The following is a 26,945-nucleotide window of genomic DNA, read 5'->3' as shown; positions in this document are numbered from 1 at the left end:
CACACACAGTCTGCTGATGGAACTATTTACTGTGTGATGACCAATCTATCTGTTACCTCTACCAGACTGATGCTCCAACCAGCAGAGCTTGTCCTTAATGAGGTACCCCAGAGGCCATAAGCGCTAAGCTAAGAATGAGGTATCTGCAAAAAATGCTGTGTGCAGTACTAGGGAGACAGTTACATGATTTCTGCATCCTGAGCTCAGATCTCTGCTGAGGGATTGTTTGGGTTGCTATCAACACAAAAGCTTGTCTGATGATACTTCTGGCTATTCTCTGATGCAATATAGTGCATGGTGCACACTGCCCTACTAAATCTTATTAAAGCACTTGCTCCTGCTAGTGCTGAAGCTCATTGCAGGCTCAGGTTTGGGTGACCTCCAGAGGTCTGCTTCTTTTCCTGAGTCACTCTCCTGTTCCTAAAGAAAACAAATGTTCCACAGAGTCATTATAAGACAGAAAAGAGACCACTTAATGACAGCCTTCCTTCCTCTGTAGCAGAGTAATCCTCAGCTGACCACTTAAAGCAATGTTATTGTACAGTTGTATAAATTGGTCAGGCAGGACTCAGAAGTTGATTCATCTTTTGAAATACACAAATATTGAATTAGAATTAAGCAGGGAACATTCTGACCACATATTGTCTGTTGCAAGAATTAACAATTACAATGGCCAAGTAGAGATTGAGCTCTTCAGGCAATGGTGCTGACTGGTTGTAAGAAAAACCAAACAGTTGAACACTGCAGAGGGCACTTTTCTGAAGTTTGTAAGAAAGAGGCAAGAGAGGAAAGGCTGCAGCAAGAAATGCAACCAGCAACTACATATTAAAAGGGTCCCTTACTTCAATATTTAAACTTCTCTTGACTTTTTCAGGTCGAATTCCATTCTTGGTGAAGCAGTGTGAAGTCTAGAGGAAATGGAGTTTGCATTTACAGTTCAGTAGCTGGTCAACGACAAGGCTCATTATGATGTCTTTAAGCTCCTCACACACTTAGCAAGTGAGGAACACTCCTTTTTCAGTTATTTTCCAATAGACCATCAAGAAGGCACAATTACTCCAAGGGGTGGCATGTAGGGATCCTCATGATGAACTACTCTGCCCTGATCTTCAAGTTTAAATCAGCTCACACAGGAAAGAAGTCAACTTCTACTAAAATGGCAGAACATAAATGCATTCATTTGACTGACCTGCTAAACCTCTTCCAAATGCTTCCACAGGACAGTCACAGCATCAAGCCAAACAGGCAATGGAGGAGAGTGCCCTGGCTAACAAAAGGGGCTGGCAGAGCAGACATGGCCCTTTTGACTGTTTTGTCAATGTCAGAGCCTCGGGAAGCCTGGCAGGGTGCTGCTTTTGGGGGAAAGCTTCAGGTCAGTGATATGGTTGCTGCTGAGAGATGGAGAGGGCAGACCTGTTTGTCTCAGCAGTAACAGTTGCCTTCTACATCCCTCTCCAACCCTCTGATGGCAGCAAAGGCATCCAACTCAGTTCTCCAGGACTTTCTCCTCAGATCATTGATCCAATCCTTTCCTCCTCCTGATCCTCAGACAACTGTTATCATGGCAGAAACAGCTTGGCCCTGATTACTTTCCAGCCTCTCAATCTTTAGGCAACAGATGGCTCTGGAAGTACTGATGTGTGAAGCATTTCCATGCGCCTTAACAACTGCCTTAATTATGCAGCATTGTCATTAGGACTGGACAGGTGATTTAGATCTGAAAATCTAAACCACTTCATCATTCAGTGGTCTGAACTGACACTTGGAACCTGGCAAGTCCAAGAGCAGGGAGGTTTGCTGAGATAATGTCAAGTCTTGGTTGTCAGAAATTTTACTTTCTAAAACCACTTACACCCGTGGCTGAGAAATTCCCAGCAGTAGCTTTCAGGTGTGAATTTCCCTGCAGTTTGGCTAAACAACCAGGGACAATGACAAAAGATGCAGCTGGGGACACCCTATTTGTCCATTAGCACTTGCAGGACTATAAACTGTAACTGACATGTCGGTGGACAGGTGCGATGGTAAACCAGGGAAAACACAACCGTGTGAAACTGGGGAGATAAACAGAAGCTGCTGGAGAGGACGAGGATAAATGGAATGGTAAACTGGGGGGGTGAAAAAAAAAGTGATAAAAGAAAAGAATATAACAAAGCACAGATTACCACGGAGTGACATCAAGAAACATCATTCCCCAGCCAAGTACTTACAAGTAATAGGAGTAGGAATATGCATTTCTTCTAAACATCGAGGGCCAGTCAGGTGAACAAAACATCCAAGAGGAGGAAAAAATGAGAGAGAAAACCACACTATTAGATTTAAACTCTAAGATTAGGGGTTTTTTTTCATATACAAAGTATTCATGCTGGAGGCTGTGCACATGATATTGGTCACTGAAAAGCAGGAAAATGGTGTTCAACACCAGGAAATGTTTGAAATGCTCAAACTGTTCAGGGTGGTGAAAAGGGTTACGCACACAGTGTGCACTTTATGATGGGGAAGGGAACTCTGTTAATAATAATGCACCTGGTTGATTAAAAGGAGAAATAATCTGGTTTAAAAAGTGGAGAAAAGCACAACTTGCAACCCAAATAACATGTTGGAGGACAATCTGAAGAGTAGCTCCACCAGCTCTAGTGAGCCACTGTTCTCCCACACTTCATTCATTGGTCAGGCACTGGAATGAGCTGCCCAGGGAGGTGGTGGAGTTGCCGACCCTGGGTGTGTTTAAAGATCGTTTGGATGTGGTGCTTAGGGATGTGGTTTAAGGTGAATCTTGTTGAGTAGGGTTATAGGTTGGACCTGGTGAGCCTGAGGGGCTTTTCCAACCTGCATGTTTCTGTGATTGTGTGAATGGAGACTGAAGTGGGGACAGGAAGCACAGGCTGTGTCTCCACTTGTACCACTGACTTGTGTCATCGTGAACAAACCCCTTTGCCTCTGTCCTCCTTAACTTTGCCATCCTGGCAACAAAGGTAACCAGACTTAACTTTGCCTGTAAGGTGCTTTGAGGTTTTTCATATGGAAAGAAATATGCAAGAGCTAAATAGCAAATAAACAGAAAAGTGACAGTGTAAGCACACCACAGATTTGGAATATTTAGACAATGAGCAAATTGTGTAACGAGAAATCAAGCTTCACCAAGCTCTAAAAAGCAAATAGTTCATTAGCCATTCAAGCATCACCACATATTTATAGATGATCACTGGGGTATGCTTTAGCTTTCTGCATGGCTGGGATTAAACATCTTCTATTAGAGCTTTTCAACAATACATTTCAGAATGCTTTGATAGTTCTGAGCAGTGCCACAAAACAAGACTTAGCATTGACTTAAGGGCTGATCTCTTCCCTTTCATTGCTGGCAAAGGTCTTCTTTGAAAAGCTGTTTCACAACGGATATAGCACATGATTGAGGGTGTGGAACATCTCCCTTCTGGGGAAAGGCTGAGGGAGCTGGGGCTCTAGCTTGGAGGAGACTGAGAAGTGATCTCATTCATGCTCACAAAGACGTGAGGGGTGAGTGAGGGAAGGAGGAAGCCAGTCTTTTCTCAGGGATGTCCAACCATAGGACAAGGGGCAAAGGGTGCAAACTGGAGCAGAGGAGGTTCCATATGAACACAAGTAAAAACTTTGTCACTGTGAGGGTGCTGGAGCCCTGGAACAGGCTGCTTGGGGAGGTTGTGGAATCTCCTTTTTGGAGACATTCAAAGCTGGGATGTGCTCCAGTGTGACCTGTCCTGGGTGATCCTGCTCTAGCAGCAGTGTTGGACTGGATGACCTTTCAATGTCCCTTCTAACCCCTAACATTCTGTGATGCCATGATTATTACAGATACAAGGCACAGGGGAGCCTTCAAAGCAACAACTATGGTCAAGCCAGAGAAAAAAAACAACACTTAAATTTCAGCCTATTGCATCACTTGAAACCCCATTCTTGAAGATACACCAAGTGCTCAGGAGTATAAAACCTGGGTTCCAGTGTTCACTTTTACTGTTGCCATGAGCACAACTTCCACAAGCACATGAGACTAGATTCAGTGTGCAGTCACTCTCTGCACACCACCATCATTCTTTTTAAGCACACACTGGGGAAAGAACAGTGACTTAGAGCTGTTCAAAAGGATTATTACTCTGAAATGACATGTTTTGCCTGGTGGTGGCCTGTACTATAAACACTCAAATTCTTGCCAGCTTCCTGATATATGCCAAGTGATTTGAATGACACGAATTCCTAGGTACACCTCAATGTGTTTTAACATCATGCTATTATCTCCTGAAACCCAGAAACTCTACGTGTCATAGCAATGTACCAGTCAAGCACAGTGATTGCCACTGAGCTTCACTGTGATAGTTCAAGCTTCTCTGAAGCTGTAAACAAAGGGAAAACATTGTCAGGATGTGTAAAATAAAAGAGGCTTCTACATCCTCCAAAGGATTCTAAAACCAACTCCTCTGGCAGACCAGTGCTAGGTTTCACACAGCACTATCAGCTGTGATTATTCTGTTGAATATAGAGTCATACAATGGCTTAGGTGGGAAGGGATCTCCAAAGGTTATCTAGTCCAGCATCTTGCTGTACTTCCTGCTCTTGAGTCTTGGCCATCAGACATGACCACATGAGACTCTCAGTTCCCATTAAAATCCTGCTTACTCCTCAAGGCTGCAGAGGAAAGCTCAGAATAATTTATTCCATCAGGATTAGAATGCAAAGGAAGACAGTAAAAAGGAGGATTATATTTTGGAACTAGAAAGGCCATTTTAGCTCAAATCCTCTCAAAATATGCAACCTGATATAAACACTCCTGAAGGAATATTCCAAATCTAACTGTTAAAATTGGTCAGAAATTGAGATCACTAAAAACATGACCTGATCCCAGACTGTACCACACAATCCGAAACCCCTGCCTGTTATCCGCCTTAATACAGACACAGAAGGGACACTGGTTGTGGGAATGTCCCTTTGTTAACTCTGTCTTACAGCTTGGCAGTGTCCTGCTTGAGAGGCTTTTGGGTTTTACTTAATTAGTCTAAGGTAACAACCTAAATCCTAATCCAGAATAAGAGCTAAATTTTCATAGAAGGAACTAATCCTACACCCTACACAGCCCCAAATCTCTTTTTTTGCTACCAACAGCAGTTTAGAGAACTTATTTACAGTGCACCCATGACAGGCTGTCTGATCCTATTTACTCAGTCTTATACTTAAAGGGGTCAGTGCAGGCTTTGTCAAACCCACAAGCCTGGAAAGTGTCGCATTCTTCACTCCAGGGACATGAAAGTCACAGTTACCCTGGGGTTAAAACTGTCCAGATGAAATCAGAACTGACCAAAGCCTAATCCATTGTGGGTGCAAAGTCAAAGGGTATTGTCTCCAGAAAACAACTTTACGAATGTTTTGGTTTTGCCTCATCTTATTTTCACTAGCTGGTCCTGTAGTGTCTATTACAGTATCACAGTATCACCAAGGTTGGAAGAGACCTCACAGATCATCAAGTCCAACCCTTTACCACAGAGCCCAAGGCTAGACCATGGCACCAAGTGCCACGTCCAACCTTGCCTTGAACTGCCCCAGGGACGGCAACTCCACCACCTCGCCAGGCAGCCAATTCCAGTAGCCAATGACTCTCTCAGTGAAGAACTTTAGTCCAATGGGATGGCATTCAATAGCTCCAAGTGCAGGGTGCTGCACTTTGGCCACAACAACCCCATGCAGAGATACAGGCTGGGGTCGGAGTGGCTGAGAGCAGCCAGACAGAGAGGGATCTGGGGGTGCTGATTGATACCTGCCTGAACATGAGCCAGCAGTGTGCCCAGGTGGCCAAGAGAGCCAGTGGCATCCTGGCCTGCATCAGGAATGGTGTGGTCAGCAGGAGCAGGGAGGTCTTTCTGCCCCTGTACTCTGCACTGGTTAGACCACACCTTGAGTGCTGTGTTCAGTTCTGGGCCCCCCAGTTTAGGAGGGACACTGAGATGCTTGAGCGTGTCCAGAGAAGGGCAACGAGGCTGGGGAGAGGCCTTGAGCACAGCCCTACGAGGAGAGGCTGAGGGAGCTGGGATCACATGTGTTTAACTAATATTAAGGACAAAACCCCAGGCTCCTTAGAGAAGTAGGAATGTTTTGATACAAAATAAATCAAGGTATTTCAAGGTATATATCCATTAAAGAAAGTAAACAGTATTGCCTTCTGAGGGTACCTGCAAATTTAACAAGCTGAATTGTGCCAGCAATTTGTGTGTCCCTATACATGTGATGATACTAGAGGCTGCAAACATAGAACAAACATAGCCAGTGGGTTCCCAAAGCCCATTGATTTTGTTAATGAGTTTGATTTTTAGATCCTGCAGAGCAGGTAGAGTTAAACCAGTGATTTCTATACACACACCTCCCCCCCCCCCCCAATTTTTACATTGATACAGCAACTTCAGACGACTTTAAGTGACCTTGAGGCTCAACTAAAAGTTCTGAATTAAAAATACAAAGCCAAGCCCACATTTTCCACTGCATAAACATTCTGGCTGCCTTAATTTAGCTGTCTCACCACTATCATAGTCAACAAATTCATAAACATCATAGAATGGTCTAGGTTGGAAGGGACCTCAAGGATCATCCAGCTCCAACTCCCCGCCATAGGCAGGGACACCTCCCACTAGAGCAGGTTGCTCAAGGTCTCATCCACCCTGGCCTTAAACACCTCCAGGGAGGAAGCAGCCATAATCTCCCTAGGCAACCCATTCCAGTGTCTCACCACCCTCACTTCCTCCTAACATCTAGCCTAAATCTCCCCTCTTCCAGTTTAAACTCGTTACCCCTCGTCCTGGAAGAAGCTCTTTACTGTCAGGGTATTGACTTACTGGAACAGGCTGCTCAGAGAAGTTGTGGAAGTCTCATCCTTGGAAGTGTTCAAGGCCAGGCTGGCTGAGACTCTGAGCAACCTAGGCTAGTAGGAGGTATCCCTGCCCATGGCAGGGGGACTAGAACAAGATGATCTTTAAGATTCCTTCCAACTCCAGCCATTCTGTGATTCTGTGACCAAGCCCTACAAAACACTGGCAGCCCCCAGAAATATGTCAGTCTCTAGAGTGTTTGCAGTGCTCAGGGAGGTTGGAGCAGATAATCTCTAAGGTCCCTTCAAACCTAGGGCATTCTATGATTCTATGAAGCAGGTCACACTTGCTCATGTCTTTCATAGGAAAGGATTGAAAGAATATGTTGATGTGGCACACCTCAACCAAAAGCAGCTTCTAATGATCTGCCTTATGCTAATCTCACACCACTGCCTGCCTTCTCTTAGTGTTCCCATCTCTTCTAATTCCTCCCTTTCCTTCGCTCTTTGCGCCAATTAAAATGCTTCATTCAGGAAATCCCCTACTGTGCCTATTACCAATGAACTGTGATGCCCTGGACCATGAACAAATGTCTCTGTGATAACTTCCAACTTCATCTGAAGAAAAAGCCTCCAGTTTGCCTAATTAATTTCTTTTTCTACATTGTTGCCTTGCCAAGACCATGCTGTCTTGCACATTGAGGCATTAGCCTTAATGAAGTGAGAAGCAGAACTCTTCTAAAGTAAGGTTAATGTAAAAATGGAATGCAGGAGGTTAAGCTCCCAGTATTTCTGTTTGCAAAATAGAGAGAGAACTTTGCTGTTAAAAACACTCCCTTGGACAACTATGAGCTTTCAGCTGTTCTCTTCAATCAACCTGAGATCCAAAGAAGCCTAATCCACATTAATTTGCCAATGAAATGATCCTGACAGGCTGAAGTTCATCTTCAGGGAATATTTGTTCACAGGCAGCTGCAAGCCTCAAGTGGACACGACTGGTGATGCCCACTGAGGAGAGACCCAGGACAGATGCAGTCGACAGGTCTGTCAGTGATGCTGGGGGTGTGCTGCACAGACCTGGGGTGACCAAGCCTCCAAAATCTCCTTCTTCACTGCTAGAGCTTTTACACGGAGAAAGTTTATATCTTACAATAGTGTGTACCTTAGTGGGTAGCCTCCTTGCAAACAACAGCCAACAGGCCAAGAGAGCTACAGGGATTTTATCTGTTTGCACTGGGAGCAGGGAAATGACACAGGAAAATGTAATTTCCCAGTCCCAGAAAGCAAGAGGAGAGAATTTACACTTCTGAAACTCCCACTCACCTCCTTTCTAGCTTTAATTTTGACAACAGATGCCCAGGATAACACAGCCTATGGCAAAGCCAGGTATCACAAAGTTCTGCCCAGGGCTGCTGCATCCAAATTCAATAAACATTGCTGCTTTGGGGACCAGCTCCACAGGAGGACAAGAAGACTGCATTGAGTGCCAGCTCAGGGCAGTACTACCTTGGAAACTCCTGTGTCAGGTTTTCATTGGAGGCATCTAATTTTTTGTCTGCTTATGAACTGAAGAGCTCCTCATGGAGAGGAATCAGCAATGCTTACACCGTTTGGGCTTGACGTTGAGCAGAAGTGCAGGAGATGTGACCACAAAACACATAAATACACATAAATAAATGCAGAAATCTGAATTGTTTGCGCATTAAGAATAACTTAAAAAAAGGATTTAAAAATCTGCATTGTCCTCATCTTCAGTGAACTGGGCAGGAATTCACTACAGGCAGGACATATGTGTTCAGTTTAGCACAATTGTATCTTCTGGGAAGGCTACACCAAAGGACACCTAGTCCACAGAATCACAGAATGATTTGAATTGGAAAGGAGATTTAAAGGTCACCTATTAGAACCCCCCTGCAGTCAGCAGGGACATCTGTAACAAGAAGAGGCTGCTCAGAGCCTCAACCAACCTGACCTGGAACAGTTTCAGAGATGGGACATCTACCGCTACTCTGGGCAACTCCACCAACAGAACAAGGGGACACAGTCTCAAGTTGTGCCAGGGGAAGTCTAGGCTGGATGTTGTTAGGAGGAAGTTCTTCACAGAGAGAGTGATTTGCTATTGGAATGGGCTGCCCAGGGAGGTGGTGGAGTTGCCTCCCCTGGAGGTGTTCAAGAAGAGACTGGATGAGGCACTTCGTGCCCTGGTCTAGTTGATTGGACATGGCTGGGTGCTAGGTTGGACTGGATGATCTTGGAGGTCTCTTCCAACCTGGCTGATTCTATTCTTCACTCTGAAGCAACAATATTCTCACCAGAAGGTCCAAGATGGAAACAAAACAGAGACTTACCTTCTCTTGATGGTAAGCATTGCTCCCAAGAGGATAATGACAAACATCAGCAGCCCAGCTATGACTCCAGCCATTTTCACTGTGCTGTCAACTTGTTTTTCTGGTTCCACTGCATTGGAATTCTGGGTGGAAGCTCCTTAAAAGATGGAGGGAGAGGAAGGAAGAAATAAAAAGAGAATTTGTAGAAAACACTGTGCAGTGATCTACTTTAAATATTCATCTGAAACTGCAAGAGACAACTGTTCATCTAACCATATCTGCCTTTAATAAGAGCTAATGACAGGTAATTCAGAGCAGCAAGAGGGTGTAAAATCCCAATATAATGCTACCAAATCTGATGTTTCATCTGTATTGCACTGTAGTGGGGATCTGACTCTTCTGAAGCACTCAGCATACACCAAGAAGCAGGAGCATTAAAAGCAGTTGTAATTTTCATCTCCAATCTATCAGCATTGAGAAGTTTCCTTCTCAGGCTGCTCATCTCCAGGCTGAACAGCCCCAAGGCTCTCAGCCTTTCCTCCTCACAGGGCTGCTCCATCCCCCTCAGCATCTTTGTAGCTTCTGCTGGACTCTCTCCAATAGCTCTCTGTCTCCTGAACTGCAGAACTCAGAACTGGACCCAGTACTTCAGCTATGACCTCATTGTGACAAAGTAAAGGTGGAGGAGAACCTCCCTCAATCTGCTGGTCACACTCTTCATAATGCACTCCAGGAGACCATTTGCCTTCTTGGCCACAAGAACACATTGCTGGTTAGTGGTGAACTTGTTGTCCACCAAGTCCTTTTCTGCAGAGCTGCTTTTCAGCAAGTCATCTCCTAACCTGTACCAGTGCAGGTAGCAAGTCCATATGCTGGTGAGACAGCAGAAAGCCTCACTGGGTTGCCCATCTAGCACAGGTTAAACTGCACACGTGTTGAAATACTTCTGGCTTTAAGGATAAGTCCCGTGGTGTCACTGAATAGAGGGCTCCTAGCTCTGAAGAGGACCTTAGCTAATGGACTTCAGGGATGAGGATCTGATCTTGAATAAAACACTGCATTCTCCTCTCACCATATTTTCAAGAGTAGAGAACACTTACACAAGAAATGCAAATCAAGACAACTCACCACATGCAGTGATCAAAATATGATTTAATTTTTCCTGCTGTTAATCTAGTTGGCCACTGCAAAAGACACTATTTACTAAGCAAAAAAACCCAAAAAGCTGTCTGCTTCAAACACACAAGTAACAGTCAGGCCCGACAGCTCTATTGCTCTGCTGTGCCCAGCAGTGTTCCCATTCAGTTCTGAGTTCACAGGTAGCTTCTGTGCTTGCAAGTCCAAAATGAACTATTGGGGCTCCTGAGTGTGAAAATCAAATCAGGTTACCAGTTGCATATCACCATACTTATTTGATGACATCTCTTACAAACTTGGAGGAAACCTGTCCAAGAAGTGAGCTATAGACCAGGGGTCAGGCAACCCCAACACTATCACACAACAAAGTAGAATCACAGACTAGTCTGGGTTGGAAGTGACCTCAAAAAGTCAGCTGGTCCAACCCTCCTGCTCTGAGCATCCTCCGCAAGATCAGGTTGCACAGAGCCTCAGCCTGAATATCTCCAGGGATAGAGCCTCAACTACCTTTCTGAGCAATCTGTTCCAATGTTCCACTACCCTCCATGGTAGAGAGTGTCCTCCTAATGCCCTAAATCTATTCGTTAATTTCAAACCATTGCCTCTCATCCTATCGCAACAGGCCTCTGGAAACAGTCCCTTTCCAGCCTTGTAGCAAGTTCCCTTCAGGTACTGGAAGGCTGCTATTAGGTCTCCCCAGAGTCTTCTCTTCTGCTGAACAAACCTGCCTCCCTCAGCCTGTCCTTGTAGCAGAGGTACTCCACTCCCCTGAATCATTTTGAAGGCCTTCCTCTGGACACACTCCATCAGCTCCATGTCCTCCTTGCACTGAGGATTTCTCCCTAAACTGACTAAAACTCTATTTACTTGAAGGAACACTCGAGTATTCCAAATCATCCTTCACTTTAGTTGCAGTTATCCTAAATAATAGCTGTTGGAAAATGGGTTTCAACCACAAATGGCATGTTCGGACCTCCCTCATTTTTGTACCATCTGAATACTCTCAGGAGCTGTGAATCATGTGAAGGAAAAGGTAACACTGTGCTGTCACCTCCATCCTCCAATCCACCAGATGGGTTTGATTACGCTAGGCTGTTGCTTGGTACTACAGACAATGTATATGGCCAGTGTGTTTTCATCTGGTATTTCTCATCTCACTGTAGCCTACTGCAGTTCTGGAAGAGAACAAAAGCCTCTTATCCATCTTGACACCTACACACTGTGGTGACTGAAACACTTGAATCGTCTGAGTAACTCTCTCTATCTATCTTGGCAAAGGCCAACAATTCCTTTAGGCTACTAGTCCAACCATTTGTAAGTTGTCTCAGCTAATAGCATCTAGGAACTGATAATATGACAGCATCAGTAAATTCCTGGGTCCTGGATCCTTAAAGCTTTCCATTGTGACACCACCACACAGGTCCCTTGTTTTCCTGCCATTCTGCCCTATTCTCCATGCAGATGCCTAATTCTGCCAGGGTTGCTTTTGCTCCCACCAACACCACACCAGCAACTGAGGGTAAGGAGAACATTTTTGCTGCAGCAGAAGGAGGTCTGTGACTGCCGCTGTACTTGCAGAAGGTGACTTCTGCTGCTCTTGAGAGTAACACACTTCCAGGATTGAGTTTTGTCTCTCCTTTACCGACATGCAGGCAGATCTCACGTGCTCTGAGCACAGAAGCCCATAAAACAGCCTTTCCCCTACAAATATCTGTAAATCCACTTGGAAAGCTCTGCTCTATTGCACTTGAGGGGCCACCTTCTTCCTTCTCAAAAACAATGTTTCTATAGTGCTGATATTAAAAGGGAAAGGAAATAAACTACAACCATATTTTCTAGTGATTACTTCCACCACATTTCCTGGAATAAATTGTTCTCTCTAACTGCAGCTGGATCCTGGAATAATAGGATATAGAAGAGGTCAGCACTGTTATTACTGTGTGTATTTCAGTGGCACCCAGAGCCCTTGCTAAGGGCAGGACCCCATTACCCATACTAACAAGAAGCAGGACAATTTTCTGCCCTAAGCTTCCTTTCTATATAAGGAAGGCAGATGACAGAAAACAGCACCAGAGAAACGAGGACTGCAGGTCCTCGGACTCCCTATCTGGGCATTATCTGCTAGGCCAGGCTCCTGCTTTCTCAGATACATCTAGGTGCTGTACAAGATGCACTTCCCCAGAGGCCTGACCAGTGGCATCAATCTGCCTTTCACAGGCATCACCCAACACTGTTTTACACTCACAGATCAACACATTAATCCTCTCCCACCAACCTAATTTGCTTTGCTTTCCCAAACCTTTTCGAGATAATTGAGGCTCCATTTCTGGAGACATTCAAGGTCAAGCTCAACGAGGCTTTGAGCAACCTGATCTAGTGGAGGATCGTAGAATCATAGAATCAACCAGGTTGGAAGAGACCTCCAAGATCATCCAGTCCAACCTAGCACCCAGCCCTATCCAGTCAACTAGACCATGGCACTAAGTGCCTCATCCAGGCTTTGCTTGAAGACCCCCAGGGATGGTGCCTCCACTACCTCCCTGGGCAGCCCATTCCAATGGGAAATCACTCTCTCTGTGAAGAACTTCTTCCTAACATCCAGCCTATACCTACCCTGGCACAACTTGAGACTGTGTCCCCTTGTTCTATTGCTGGTTGCCTGGGAGAAGAGGCCACCCCCCACCTGGCTACAATGTCCCTTCAGGGAGTTGTAGACAGTAATAAGATCACCCCTGAGCCTCCTCTTCTCCAGGCTAAACAGGCCCAGCTCCCTCAACCTCTTCTCATAGGATTTGAGCTCCAGGCCCCTCACCGGCTTTGTCACCCTTCTCTGGACATGTTCCAGCACCTCGACATCTCTCTTGAATTGAGGGGCCCAGAACTGGACACAGCACTCAAGGTGTGGCCTGAGCAGTGCTGAGTACAGGGGAAGAATAACCTCCCTTGTCCTACTGGCCACACTGCTCCTGATGCAGGCCAGGATGCCATTGGTTCTCTTGGCCACCTGGGCACACTGCTGGCTCATCTTCAGCTACTATCTATCAGTGCCCCCAGGTCCCTTTCCTCCTGCCTGCTCTCAGCCACTCAGTCCCCGGCCTGTAGTGCTGCTTGGGGTTGTTGTGGCCAAAGTGCAGAACCCTGCACTTGGCCTTGTTAAATCTCATCCCATTGGCCTCTGCCCACCCATCCAGCCTGTCCAGGTCCCTCTGCAGGGATGTCCCTGCTCACTGCAAGGGGGCTGAACTAGATGACTTTTGGAGGTCACTTCCAACCCAAACCATTCTACAATTCTGTGACTCCCAGGGACCCAGCACTTTGCTGCGAGACAGAACCCTTCACATGCAGGAAACTCATGGGAGAGACCATTCTGCTTATGCTGGGGAGATACAAAGAGAGCAGAGCAGGGGTAAATGGGTGCTTTTCCAAAATCACCTGCCTCATCAGTCAGGTTTAGAGACAATCAAGCTCTGATTTATTTTTGTTAGTAATACTCTCTGTAGCTTCCTATATACCAAAATCCTAGACCACCTCAGTAAGATGCAGCTATGGGGAGCATTATTTCATGTTGTGCCAGCTCCTTGCCAAATTTCCACTTTTTTAATTCCTCCTTGCCTCAGATCATGGTTAAAGCTGGCCCTGCAGCAACTGATAAAAGAATGTGGAAATCCAAAATTAACTTCATTATAAAGGGCTGCCATTTGTATTCCAGAACTAATCCTTACAGAAGATATCTTCAGCTAAAGTGTTTCTGTCCACAAAGCTGTTGGAGCTGAGAGATAATTTGTAGGTGATTCCACTGGCCTAAATTCAAGGTTTTGCACCATAACTAAAGAAAGCCCCCTCAAAATGCTAAGAAAGTGAAAAATCATCACTTAGCAGCCACTGTTCATATGACTCCTAGAGTGATATTCATGTGTGCTTAGATGCAGTGTCCTGCATTTGGGTCAGGGCAATGCCAAGCACAAATCCAGGCTGGGCAGTGAGTGGCTGGAGAGCAGCCCTGAAGAAAGAGACTTGGGAGTGCTGCTGGACGAGAAGCTCACCATGAGCTATCAGTGCACACTTGCAGCCCAGAAAGCCAAGCAGAGCCTGGGCTGCATCAGGAGAAATGTGGCCAGCAGGGCCAGGGAGGTGATTCTCCTCCTCTACTCCATTCTGCTGAGACCTGGAGTACTGCATCCAGTTTTGGAGCCCCTATTACAAGAGGGATGTGGAGATGCTGGAGCATACCCAGAGAAGGGCCACAAGGATGCTCAGAGGGCAGCTCTGCTGTGAGGACAGACTAAAAGAGCTGGGGCTGTGCAGTCTGCAGAAGAGAAAGCTCCAAAGTCACCTTCTTGTGGCCTTCCAGTATCTCAAGGGGGCTACAAAAAAACTGGGGAGGGTCTTTTCAGGATATCAGGGAGTGACAGGAGCAAATGGAGATGGAGCAAAGCTGGAGATGGGTAGGTTCAGGCTGGAGGTGAGGAGGAAGTTGTTCAGCATGAGAGTGGTGAGAGGCTGGAATGGGTTGCCCAGGGAGGTAGTTGAGGCCCCATGGCTGGAGGTGTTTGAGGCCAGGCAGGATGGGGCTATGGGCAGCCTGCTCTAGGGTAGGGTGTCCCTGGGCATGGCAGGGAGGTTGGAACTAGATGATCCTTATGGTCCCTTCCAACACTAACTGATTCTATGATTCTAAATCCCCTAAGGCTCACTCAAGGTAAGTAATAAATTATTCCCTTTATTGAGCTGGAAAGATCAAGGATATGCCTCTGGCATCACAGGCATAGGATGAGGACTGCACTTTGCACAGAGGACTGACATTTTTGGACTGCTCTTTGTGGCTCAGCACTGGTAAGGATGCACCTCAAACACCAGGTTCAGTCTGGTGTTTCCACTACATGGAAAGACACTGAGGTGCTGAAGTCTGTGCAGAGAGGCAATGAAGCTGGTGAAAGGTTTGGAGAATAGGTCTGCTGAGGAGCAGCTGAGGAAGCTGCAGTTGTTTAACCTGGAGAAAAGGGGTTCAGGGGAGACCTTCTGGCTCTCTACAGCTCCCTGAAAGGAGGTTAGAACTGGGGTTGGTCTCTTCTCACTAGTAACAAGTGACTGAATGAGAGGAAATGGCTTCAAGCTGCACCAAGGGAGGGTTGGGTTGGACATTAGAAGAAACGTCTCGATTGAAATGGTTCTCAAACACTGGAACAGACTCATCAGAGAGGTGATTGAATCCCCATTCCTGGAGGTCTGTAAGACAGGCAGAGATGTGGTGCTGAAGGTATGGCTTAGCATCAGACTTGGCAGAGCTAGAGAATGGCTGGACTCAATGCTCTTAACGGTCTTTTCCAACTGAAACAATTCCATGATTTCATGAATACAACTCTTTCAGACAGTCACTCTTGAAACAAAATCCAATCAGAGAAATTACTTCAAAGCATTACTTAACCCAGAAAAAAAGATTAATGAAAAATAATGGGTCTGAAGTCATTACAAGTTCAAATGAGCTGCTCAATCAGGGTAATTTCTCTGTAGCACATAATGGGCAGGTAGCACACTGAATGCAGAATTTCCTAACAGACCTAGGGGCTTCTGTTCCAAAGACAGTTATCCTCCAATCATTTGTAAACATGATTTCCCTTTCTTCTTCTTCTTTTTTCCTCTTCTGAACAGTGCTTTCTATGCAAGTGGCCTGCAAATGCCTAAAGCACCTCTGCATGTAGAAATAGTTCTATTTTTTCAGCTCCTGATGATATCTAAACCTCTGGAAGGTAGTCTCTGATAGGCAAACACGAGGGAAGGCAGGGACCATAGAATGCCAAGCTGGAAGGGACCTCAAGGATCATCTGTTCCAACCTTTCTAGGTAGTAGTAAAATTTAAAGGAAACAGCACGTGTCAAGCTGAGTCTTAAAACTGTCCATGTAGAGAAAGCCACTGTTTCCCTTGGGAACATCATTCCAGTGTATGACTGACAACTAAAGTTGGACTAAAGGTAGAAGGACACTGTTTTACATCTTGATAAAGAATATCTGTTAGCCAGCAGGACCCAGCAACTCTGTCAACTGCATGCATGGGTTGTGGAGGACAGACCAGTGTGGAACCTTCAGCAGTGTGTACCAGAGCACCGGGACTGAAAAAAGCCTCTCCATGATGCCACTGCAACAACATATCATAAAGCAACAAAGTCAAACAGCTCATCAAATGTGAAAGGCAGACTCCACTTTGGCTATTTCTGCAATCCACTAGAAAAAACTTAATTCCATCAAAAATATCACAATGCATAACATCACCAATGTGGTCTTCCTCCTCCAGCTATTGATGATTACAAACACCAGAGGCTTACGGCTAAAACAAGACATTCTCTTGTCATTAAAAACAATAGAATGGAAAGAATGGTGGGAGCCAAAGGTTTCAACCACATTCTAGGCCAAGAGAGCAGCACAACAAAGCAGTTCTGGAGGGAAAGACAGAGAAGAATTTTTATGAGGGATTATCAGGCATCCAGGTTGAATCTGTAGGAGGATGAGGGTAAACATACAGCGAGGAACCAAGATTAGCATTACTAAACTGAATGAGAATTAAAACGTAGCACCAACAGAATAATTGATTCTGGAGATCCCAGGCAAATCCAGCACAAAGGCTTTGCTTTTCTCCTCCTCTGTTTTTCTTCCTCTCTCTTCAAAGCAGAAACACTTCACTTGTGCTAAAGGCAGATAAATGGCTTCCCCGGGATGAGAAAGGTTATTACAATGACTTGAAAGGAGAGTTCAATGAGCAGCTGTTGTGATACCTACAAGTGATGCAATGGTTCAGAGGGTGACCTGGGGTTTCCTTTTTAACTCCCCTCTTGTGCAGAGCTGTTTAGAACACACCTCGACAATATTTAAATGGAAAACAAGTAAAATTCCCATTGTAACAAGTTCACATTTACAGATGTGACTTAGTTTTCATATGGTCTTACACAGACACAAGGTAATTACTCACAGAATCACAGATTCTGGAAGGGATCTCAAAAGATCATCCAGTCCAACCCCCCTTGCCAGAGCAGGATCATCTGGAGCAGATAACATGCAAACACATGCAGGTGGGTCTTGAATATCTCCAGAAAGGGAGACTCCACAATCCCCCTGGGCAGCCTGTTCCAGTGTTCCATCACCTTCACAGTGACCTAGAGCACCCTGACCAGAGCCTCAGCTAGTCTGGCCATAAACACCTCCAGGCATGAGGCCTCAACCACCTCCCTGGGCAACCCATTCCAGCCTCTCACCACTCTCATCCTGAACAACTTCCTCCTTGTGTCCAGACTGAACCTACCCATCTCCAGCTTTGCTCCATTCCCCCTAGTCCTGTCACTACCTGAGAGACTGAAAAGTCCCTCCTCGGCTCTTTTGTAGACCCCCTTCAGATACTGGAAGGCCACAAGAAGGTCACCTGGTGACCTCCTCTTCTCCAGCCTGAACAGCTCCAACTCTTTCAGTCTGTCTTCACAGCAGAGCTGCTGCAGCCCTCTCAGCATCCTTGTGGCCCTTCTCTGGGTACACTCCAGCATCTCCACATCCCTCTTTGTAATAGGGGCTCCAAAACTGGATGCAGTACTCCAGGTGAGGTCTCAGCAGAGCAGAGTAGAGCACTCCATGGACAAAAACTAATTATACTTAGCATCAGCTAGTCCTCTCTAAGCAGTTACTCTGCCCTCATTATGCTTATCACTAAAAATCCACAGCCACATCAGCTGCAGAAATTACAAAGTCAGTGAGCCAAGTCCAAAGGTGGATATGAGGCAAATGCTGAGATAAGCTTACTTTTAGAGCCTGGCTGGTCAAATGTGCTTCAAGCAAGACATGAAACCATAGAATGGTTGGGAATGGAAGCGACCTTTAAACTTCATCTAGACCAACCCTCCTGCAGTCAGCTAGAGCAGGTTGCTAAGAGGAGCAAGCAACCTGACCTGAAATGGTTCCAGGGATGGGGCATCCACCACTTATGTGGACAACCTCTGTCAGTGTCTCACCACCCTCACTGTAAAAAATGCCTTTGTTCTTTCTAGTCCTAATCTCCTCCTTTTAGCATAAAACCATTGCCCCCTTGCCTTGTCACAACAGGCCATGCTAAAAAGATTGTCCCTGCCTTTCTGATGGGCCCAATAAAACTCATGCCCGATAAGCCCTGGAGCTGGGTGAGTAGCATGCAAAGCAGGATCCTCACCATCTCCCAGTAAAAAAGGAGTCATATGAGCAGGGCACTGGGGAGTCTGTGTGTACAGGCTCTGCGTGTGCTGCATACAACACCGGGAAACTTCCTGTGCTTTGCCAAACTGAAGCAGCACTTTCAGGTGTGCCTTGAATGAAGATTTACCTTCTCCTCTATGGTGGTATTAAGAAGCAGTCTCTTTCACGCCCACCTCTCTTGTGACATTGCCACATATCCTAATGGTACCATAGAGTTTTTTCATATGTTCAGTTCCTGGAAGAAACTGAGAAGCTAATGTATTAATAATAATCCTGTTTCTGAACATTGGCTCATTGAAAAACCTATTTAAGGAAGCAAATGCATTTGTAATAGCCTTGGGTTGTCATGCTTTTGGAAGAGTTATTTAAGGATATTGACAATGGTCATGTTTATAAAGAACTTCTGAAATGATAAGAGTCTCTGACTAGCAGCTGATACACCTTAAAGAGAATCTCTACCCAAAAGAGAAGACTACCCAAATGAGATGGCATAAGCATATGAAGGTGAGGAACACATAACACTACTGTACTCTAATACTTAATGGCCCTTTTCCTGCTCCTCCATCTGTGCTGCTCCCTCCTCTGCCCTATCTCTCAATCCCTGTGCAGATACCATTCCTTCCTGCCAAAGAGCACAGGGCCAACAGCATCCTTTCACATCAGGCAGGTGCTGTAAGGGGATAAGCCTCCATAGCACTCCAAGCAAATCCATGCCTTGTATGATTCTGGGAGGACTTGACTCACACAGTGGTCATCAGCTTTCTTCTTCTCTGAAGTGACCCAGCATACACCAGCAGCAGATGCTTTGAATGGCAGAGGTGATATTTTCAATCTACTCTTGCTAAGCTATCCCAAAATTTGCCTTAAACACTGTGCCTCTCCATTCTCATCAGACAGACAGATGAAGGTCTATCAGTGCAGCAGAGCTCTAGAGTAGGCAATGTCCTCTAGAAGCTGGGCTTAGGTTATCAAACCCAGGTCGCTTGTGACCTCATCCAGTTTTGCACTGGGTTCCTCCCCAATTCAAAGTTAGTTCATTATCTCCCTGGGTTAAGGACACTCCTGAAGTCAACATTTTAAAACCCTTTGAGTTAGTTATCAACAATTAATTGTGCTGATACACAAACTCGTGTTAAAAAGCAAAATTAGAAGGCAGAGATTTGTTCAGAGGAAAACAGGAAAGAAAAACAAACAAGATTTTCATGCATTCAACTTTAAAAAGTGTGATGAAACACAGCACAAAACAGAATAAACCTGTCAAAGGAATAAAATCTCGGTGTATCAGAAGGCAAAATGCAACAGCAAACAGATTTGAAGTGGGATTAAATCAGTTTATAAAATACATTATCTGTTTACCAAAGCAGAATCTATGTCAAAAAGCAACAGAGCCCTCATAAATGAATTGGAGAGAGTAAGACCTACTAAAGGAACAGTTTCTATATGCAGCAAACCCATGTGTGAGCAGTAGGATTTTTTTCCCCTTTTCATCTTCTCCTGTTTTTTTTTTGGCAGTCTCCTCCCCATGATTTCCCTGGCCACCTCTCAGGCCCAGGTTCATTTCTCAGGTCGCAGGATCATTAAGCACTCATCTTCCAGGAAGTTCCTTTTCTCAGTGCTGAAGCACTAGAAAAAAGCAGGACTGTTTCTCTCAGTCTTAAGCATTTGAACTCCAGAGTAATCCTGGTACTTTTTTCTTTTGCTCCTGTATCATTACAGCTGCCCTCATGTGTACTTAAAATAATTCCTGGGTGAGGAAGTCATAGCTGGATAGGAGCAGAACCACGAAGCACAGGGAGAGGACCATTGCTACAAAAACAATCCTCCAACTGAGACACTTTCCTTTGCCCTACGTTTTGTCTTAATCACATCCCACTCAGCTGTTGTAGGCTGAGTGGGATGTGATTAAGACAGGCTAAAGTAGAAGAAACTATTTCCACAAGCTGACAGGGTTTCCTCTCTCTATTTAAGTTTTCTGGACTGACACAGTGGCACTGATGCCATTTTTACACAGAGGAAGTTTATGGAACAGACCTTCAAGTTCATTCCACTGGAAACTGCAAAACCCTGGAGAAGTTGTGAACCTCCCCACTAGTGATCTGTGAATGGGTTACACAGTGCTACTGAGGCTTGCTTCTGCAATGTCTCTGCTTCCAGGAGGAGTTTCTGTAAAGAGGAGTGATGGAATCTAGTTTTTCTTTTCCTATCATCATTTCCTCAACAGCAGGACTCAGCTGTTGAAGAGCAAGTGTAATAATCAGCCCAGGAAAGTGCCACAGCTATTTCAATTCAAAAATGCAAGGTCATCTCCATGCATGCTCATGGAGATATTCAGCCTCTGCAGAGGCCCAGCAAGGGATCCCTGGGGCTCTCCAGTCATGCTCAAGTGCTGCTGTGGAGATTGAAGTGGTGTTTGGACCTCCAGGTGACCCTCTGTACATGCCATGTGAGGAGTGTCCCCCTCCCCCCCCAACCCTTACACTGTAGTTAGAATAACTGTACAAGTATTTTCCCATGCACACCAAACATGAAACAAGAAGTCATGATGCTGCTCAGACTTCTGGAAGCTTGAACAGTTTTCCTTTTCCTGACTTGATAATCACCTGTGCTCAAGAGGCTGGGCGGGTTGCGCGTGGTCACCTGTTGCCTACCTATTACTGCTAAGAGCAAGCAAAATCGTTCCCAGGCAGCATGCACGAGAGAAAACAAAAGGAAACAAATAAAAATGTACCTCATCATGATTATTAAAGTTCCATTCTTTCATTTGCAAGAACTCACATTTCAAAGAAAGAAGAAATGAGTATCAGGAGATAAGGAACCATTAATGAGCCCTCTGCCTTGGTTTCAATTACCCCGTGAAATTAATTTAATGCACTCTAAGAACACAAGAGGTAATCACTTCTCTTGGTAAGAGAGCTTGCAATTTTCTCTAATAAAGTGTCAATATAAATATGTTGCTTTAAGAGAGGGGGAACAAGTCAGTTCATTCAGAAAGAATGGGACAGGTTAAAACAAGCTAGCAAAGAAACCAAGATGGCAAAACCAATAAATCAACTGGCTGAATGATAGTCATGTGGCAGAGAGCTGGTAAATGGAGGTTTAATTAGAAACTTGTTTTTAAAGAGTGTTTTATGCTGAGGACATGCATCCAGTAATCTAAAAGAGAGGAGTAGCCCAGGTGAGGAGAGATGTTGTGGCTGAAAGTGACGAGAGATGAGCACAATGAATGTGACAGCAAATAGGTAGGTACAAAGGGTTCGTGAGCCGAAAACATGCTGGCAGAATGTGAAATGGCTACAGAGACTGGACAGAGGCAGAGAGCTTTCTGATGGGTTGTCAAATGTCACTCAGCAATGGCTGATGATGAGTCCTTGCCACTGGCATCAGCCAGCTCTTACATTGAGCCACTGGGTGGAAGGAAATGAGCTCAACAGATGTGCTTGCTCAATTAGAATAACAGAATCACAGAACTGTTTCAGCTGGAAAAGACCTCTAATATCATTGAGTATGAGCATCAACCTGAGGCCATCACAACCATCAAGTCATGTCCTCAAGTGACATGTCCACACATTTCTTAAATGCCTCAAGGGATGGTGACTCCACCACCTCCCTGGGCAGCCTATTCCAATGCCTGATCAGCTGGGTAACTACTAGTTCTGATTTGGAGAACATGCCACTGGTATCACGACCTTATGCCCTTACACTGATCCTCACCATCTCTGACACTCAATCAGTCAGTATGCACAGGTTTCAGAGCTCTCTATCACAAGAATCCAGCTCATCTAAACAGGAGCAGCATGCAGAAACCTATGACCAGGAGAGATGAAGCAGCTCCTGCATGTAGCTGAACTCATGTGAAAAGGAGACCATCTGAACAGTCTGTTTCCTGCTAAAAGGGGAGGAGAGAAAACTGAGAAATCTCCAAAACTCCATTTAATGGACTAGAAGGCTTTGTAAAGAGTTGTCTGCTTTCGTTTTCTTGGCTTGGAGGCAATGAGATGTCCAAAGCAAACTGCCTCCCAGCCTGCTCAAGTAGCAGCAGCAGCAGAACAGCCTCATGCATCACTCAAGTAATTAAAGCTCCTCTGCTTCTGAGCAGGTGCCTTGCAGCAACACCCAAGATGTGTTAGAATCCCCTAGTAACACACTGCCTAACACATTTTATTGCCTAATTACTCCCACACTCACATTTAGCACCCTTGTTAACCCAGTACTTCAGGAGAAAACTTGCCTTGCTTAAACACATCTCGATCCTAATCTTCCTGTCACTGGTGTAAATCAGCACTGATTTCACTACTGCTAATGGAGCTACTGCAGTGTCAAATGGCTGGGAATGGAAAAATCAAGTCTGTATCCCAAAAAGAACATTTAGTCTGGCACCAGCAGTATGTATTTATTTTCCTGCGTCAAAACAAAATATGCTTTCTCTCTGGTACCAGCTCAACACAGAGCTTTTAAGCTGTCAATGCTCAGATTAGCCACAGCTCCAAAAAAAGAATGTTGTGGGTTTTTTTCCCCCCTGACTCTTATCAAAGACCCCACAGCAGTCCCTTTGCTAGCAGCTCAAATGATTTTCTGTGAGCCAGACCACAGGTTTGCTTGTTCTAGCCTCAGAAAGACAGCAATGCAAATAAAGGTGAGGGCAATGCCATTAAAGATAATCAATAATGAGCAGACAGAAGGCAGCACAACCACAGTAGGTCATCTAGAACATCCCAGCTATAGCTTGTGATCAGGCCACAATGTAATCACAGTTCTGTGAGTGTCTCTGCCTGTTGCTGTGCAGCAGACAGAAGGTAGGTGTGGCAGCCTTCTTCAGGGTGAAGTGTCTGAGTCCTACTCATTCTGAGTTAATGTGTGGTGGGAATTCATTCTCATGATGTATGTTAATTTGAAACTAGGGGAAAACTCCAAACCATGGAACCCTTTTGTTCATCTCTTGCTCGGCTGCTCATAGTTCATAGAATGGTGTAGGTCAGAAAAGACTTCTAAAGGTGATGTAGTCAATGAGTCAACCTAAGGCCATCATGTCCCAAAGTGCCATGTTCAAATATTTCTTGAACACCTCCAGAGACAGCAGCTCCACCACCTCCCTGGGCAGCCTGTGTCAATGCCTGACCACTCTTTCCATAAAGAATTTCTTCCTAACATCTAATGTAAACCTCTGCTGGCATGATTTCATGCCATTTTGACTCATTCCTGGAGGTGTTCAAGAAAAGCCTGGATGAGGCACTTAGTGCCATGGTCTAGTTGTCTGGATAGGGCTGGGTGATAGGTTGGACTGGATGATCTTGGAGCTCTCTTCCAACCTGGTTGATTCTGTTCTATTCCATCACCTTTTATTAAGTTGTAGAGAGCAATAAGGTCTTCCCTCAGCCTCTTCTCCAGTCTGAACAACCCCAGTTCCCCCAGATGCTCCTCATAAGACCTGCTTTCCAGACCCTTCACCAGCTTTGTCCATAAAAGTCAGTAGCGCAGCACCCTGTCATGTTATCAAGACTACAGACACACTTGCCTATGCCCTCCTGACAGCACTGGACCTTTGAAGAGCTACAACTGCATAAAACCAGCCACTGCTGCACATATTCCAGCATCCCTACTAATGGTCAGGTGCTGAGAAATACAAACCTGTAATTCAGAGAGTGAGGGCAAGAGGGAAAAAGAAAGCAAGCCCACAAAACTTTCCCAGATTTCCACACTCCCTACACAGAATTCTATTATCCATAGAAGACACCCACTGCATCAGTGAGAACAGACACTGGAACTGCTGTCATTCCCTGACCTCTTCCGTTCATGCCAATGAGGAAAAACCCTAGAGAATAAGATCATCAAAAAACCCAGTGGCTCTAGGTATCCACAGGCTCTAGATAGCTCTTTTATCTCTCTTACCAAATTAATATTGATAAGAGATCCTTTTCCAAAGGGAGACAACCTTCATCAACAACAGAATGAGAGTAGATTATTGACTCTTCCTGGTGACCTAACAGGTCAGTGAAAATTAAACCAGTTTGTGGAAGTCAACTCAAGGTCAAACACTTATGTGACATTTTTCTGAAGTACCCAAATCATACAGTGCCAATCAAGAGGTCACTTCAGAATGGGACTTTGATTTAATATATAGGTTTAATGTGAGTTTTTTTTCTTTCATTAATCACACAGCAAATATCTTTCCTGCTAACATGAACAACATTTCTTCCACCAGCTTCAGAAAATAGAAACAGCTGAAACACAAGAAGCTACAGGTTTCCAGAAACAAATGAATCCAGTTTCTCTGGTCTCATAAGAGACCTCTAGTCACGCAGTGGGAAAAATCTAGGGAGGCTCATTTCATCCATACTGCTCTTACCCAGTCCTGCTCTCTCTCTTTCTGCCACCAGAAAGCCAAAATACAGTATTGGAAATGGTCACATCACTAACAGTTGGAAAAACTGAGGTGGAAGGGCGGGAGGCTGGGACACAAAGAATGTTTGCAACCCAGAGAAGTGGATTAAATACAAATTTTACAAGGAACTTTGAAAAAGGAAATCAACAAGAGGATGTGGGGAGCACCAGATGGAAAGGGGAAAGGGGAGAAATGGTTCATCTTTCTTGGCTTTCAGTGGTGACACAACTGCTTACAGTCCCACCAGTTTAGCTCTCAGGTCTCAGCAGCAAAAGCAGTTGCAGACATGGGAACTGCATATAACACCTGCCCTCCCAGTGCATGGCTTTCTGTGACAGACTGAGGAACATCTCCATAAGAAGATGGGAAAAGTCCTTTCTGTCCTACTCAGCTATTAGCTGGGGCTTCTTTGAACCCTCCTAGCTCCTCTGAACGTGCAGATGTAGAAGTGATCAAGAGAAAGTATCTGAAAGTCATTAACTTCTGTAACTGCCACCAGAGAGGAGTGAGAAGAATGGGAAAAATGGGACAATGTCTCAAACTCGTGAGTTCCTGCCAATTTCATCTCTCAGAAGACTCCACAGGCAGTAATGCAGTTATTTCACCTCACAGAAAAGCAGCAAAAGCACAAGATGGAAACTCTAAGTTGCAAAGATGGAGAGCTACCTGTAGCAAGGCCCATGGCAATTATACTATCACCTCCTTACAGCTCAGTTTGAGACTGCGACATGTGTTGAGGAAGTCTTTTTATAGCTACTCCTCTGTTACAAGCAAATTGGTTTCTGACACCTTTGCTGACAAAGTAGCCCCTGGGGTGAGTTTGAAGTCCTTAGAAGAGTTGTTAAAAGCAGCTCTGAACTCCAAGGAGTAACCCGGACATTGTCATCATCAGTCCCTCAAGAGCTACACCTTGTGATGCAACCTGGGCATCAGACCACTGCATCTTAACAATACTTGTCTCAGGGTGGTTCAGCCTAGTTTATTTGACATATTAGTTTGGTCTAGTTTGAACTAATTGCAATGAAAATGAGGGAAGTGCTCTACTAGCTTGCTGAATTATAGCAGGAAAATAATGTGATGTAAGGATTAAGCTCTGCTGTGGTCAAGGTTAGGCTTACACAAGATCTCCTCTTTTTTTCACTACTTCATCCAGTTGAAGAGAGGATGAATTTAATGGTAAATTAATGTTGTGTTTTCAGTGATATTCTGACAACAGACCTCAGCACAGGGAAGCTGTCAACAGAACAAGCAAAAGGAGGAACCACTGAGACAGATGCCTCATCTTAAAAAAGAGATAACATGCATTGTAGAGTAGCTCTGGAAATTGTTGTTCTGCCTTTGTAGTATTCTTTTAAACAGGTAAAAAAAAAAGAGGTTTGTTCTTTGAATAGTAACTGTAATCAAGTTGTGTCACCACTGCAGCTTTTACATCAGGGGTATTGTGCTATGCAGGAAAAAAAGAGACCCACGTACCTTTTGTCGCCAGCCGGACACAGTTGATCTTTGTTTCCTGAAAAACAGAAGAAGAAAAACAAAAACAAACCATAAAGAAAAACATCGAGGTGTGTAATTTGTCCCTCTGCAATAAACATGTGGCCCTTTTAAAAGGTGCTAAAGCAAATGAGCATTTTTTCATCTCTGAAAACACCACCAGCAGTCTTAGTTGCATAAACCGCTCTGTACTAATGGACTCGCCTACAGCTGCTCCTCTAACTGTTGAGAAGTTAAGAATGACAACATGTTTTTCCACACTCAGTGTGAGTGATGGGTCCCATGGAACTGCCTGATTAACTAATAGAATTTCCCAGTTAAATGACCTGCTCTGCAACAGGCAGGCAGGCCCTGGGTCAAAAGCACACACAACTCTACAGCTCATTTTCATGCACCATTACGGCAAATTTTGCAAATTGGGTATTTATTTAAACACATGGCAAACAGTCATTGGAATATTGCAGCTCCCTGCTCTGCTTGGGAAGCAAACCAGCAGGCTGTACAGCTGGCTCTGCCAAAGCAGCTTTTCAGACACAACCCACATCACCGCGACGCTCGTTGCGGAGCTGGGCTAAAACCCAACGCT

At 44.9% G+C, this 26,945-nt stretch overlaps 1 protein-coding gene across 13 annotated transcripts in view; it reads right to left on the bottom strand.

Moving 5' to 3' along the window:
- Positions 1–26,945, bottom strand: part of PTPRT (protein tyrosine phosphatase receptor type T) — a 767,160-nt gene that overhangs the window by 77,158 nt on the left and 663,057 nt on the right. For 9 of the 13 annotated variants that reach the window (XM_064167548.1, XM_064167549.1, XM_064167557.1 and 6 more), the window contains 4 exons: positions 26,342–26,378; positions 21,090–21,146; positions 9,169–9,304; positions 2,208–2,237 (listed from right to left, as the gene is read on the bottom strand). In XM_064167548.1, coding sequence (XP_064023618.1) covers positions 2,208–2,237; positions 9,169–9,304; positions 21,090–21,146; positions 26,342–26,378 — 260 coding nt within the window. The remainder of the gene's footprint in view (positions 1–2,207; positions 2,238–9,168; positions 9,305–21,089; positions 21,147–26,341; positions 26,379–26,945) is intronic. The other 4 variants (XM_064167556.1, XM_064167558.1, XM_064167562.1 and 1 more) reach the window with 2 other exon arrangements.

The sequence above is a fragment of the Pogoniulus pusillus genome, chromosome 29 (assembly GCF_015220805.1).
Source record: "Pogoniulus pusillus isolate bPogPus1 chromosome 29, bPogPus1.pri, whole genome shotgun sequence".
Lineage (NCBI taxonomy): Eukaryota > Metazoa > Chordata > Aves > Piciformes > Lybiidae > Pogoniulus > Pogoniulus pusillus.
The sequence above is the reverse complement of the archived record's forward strand: the minus strand, read 5'-3'. Positions and strand labels throughout refer to the sequence as shown.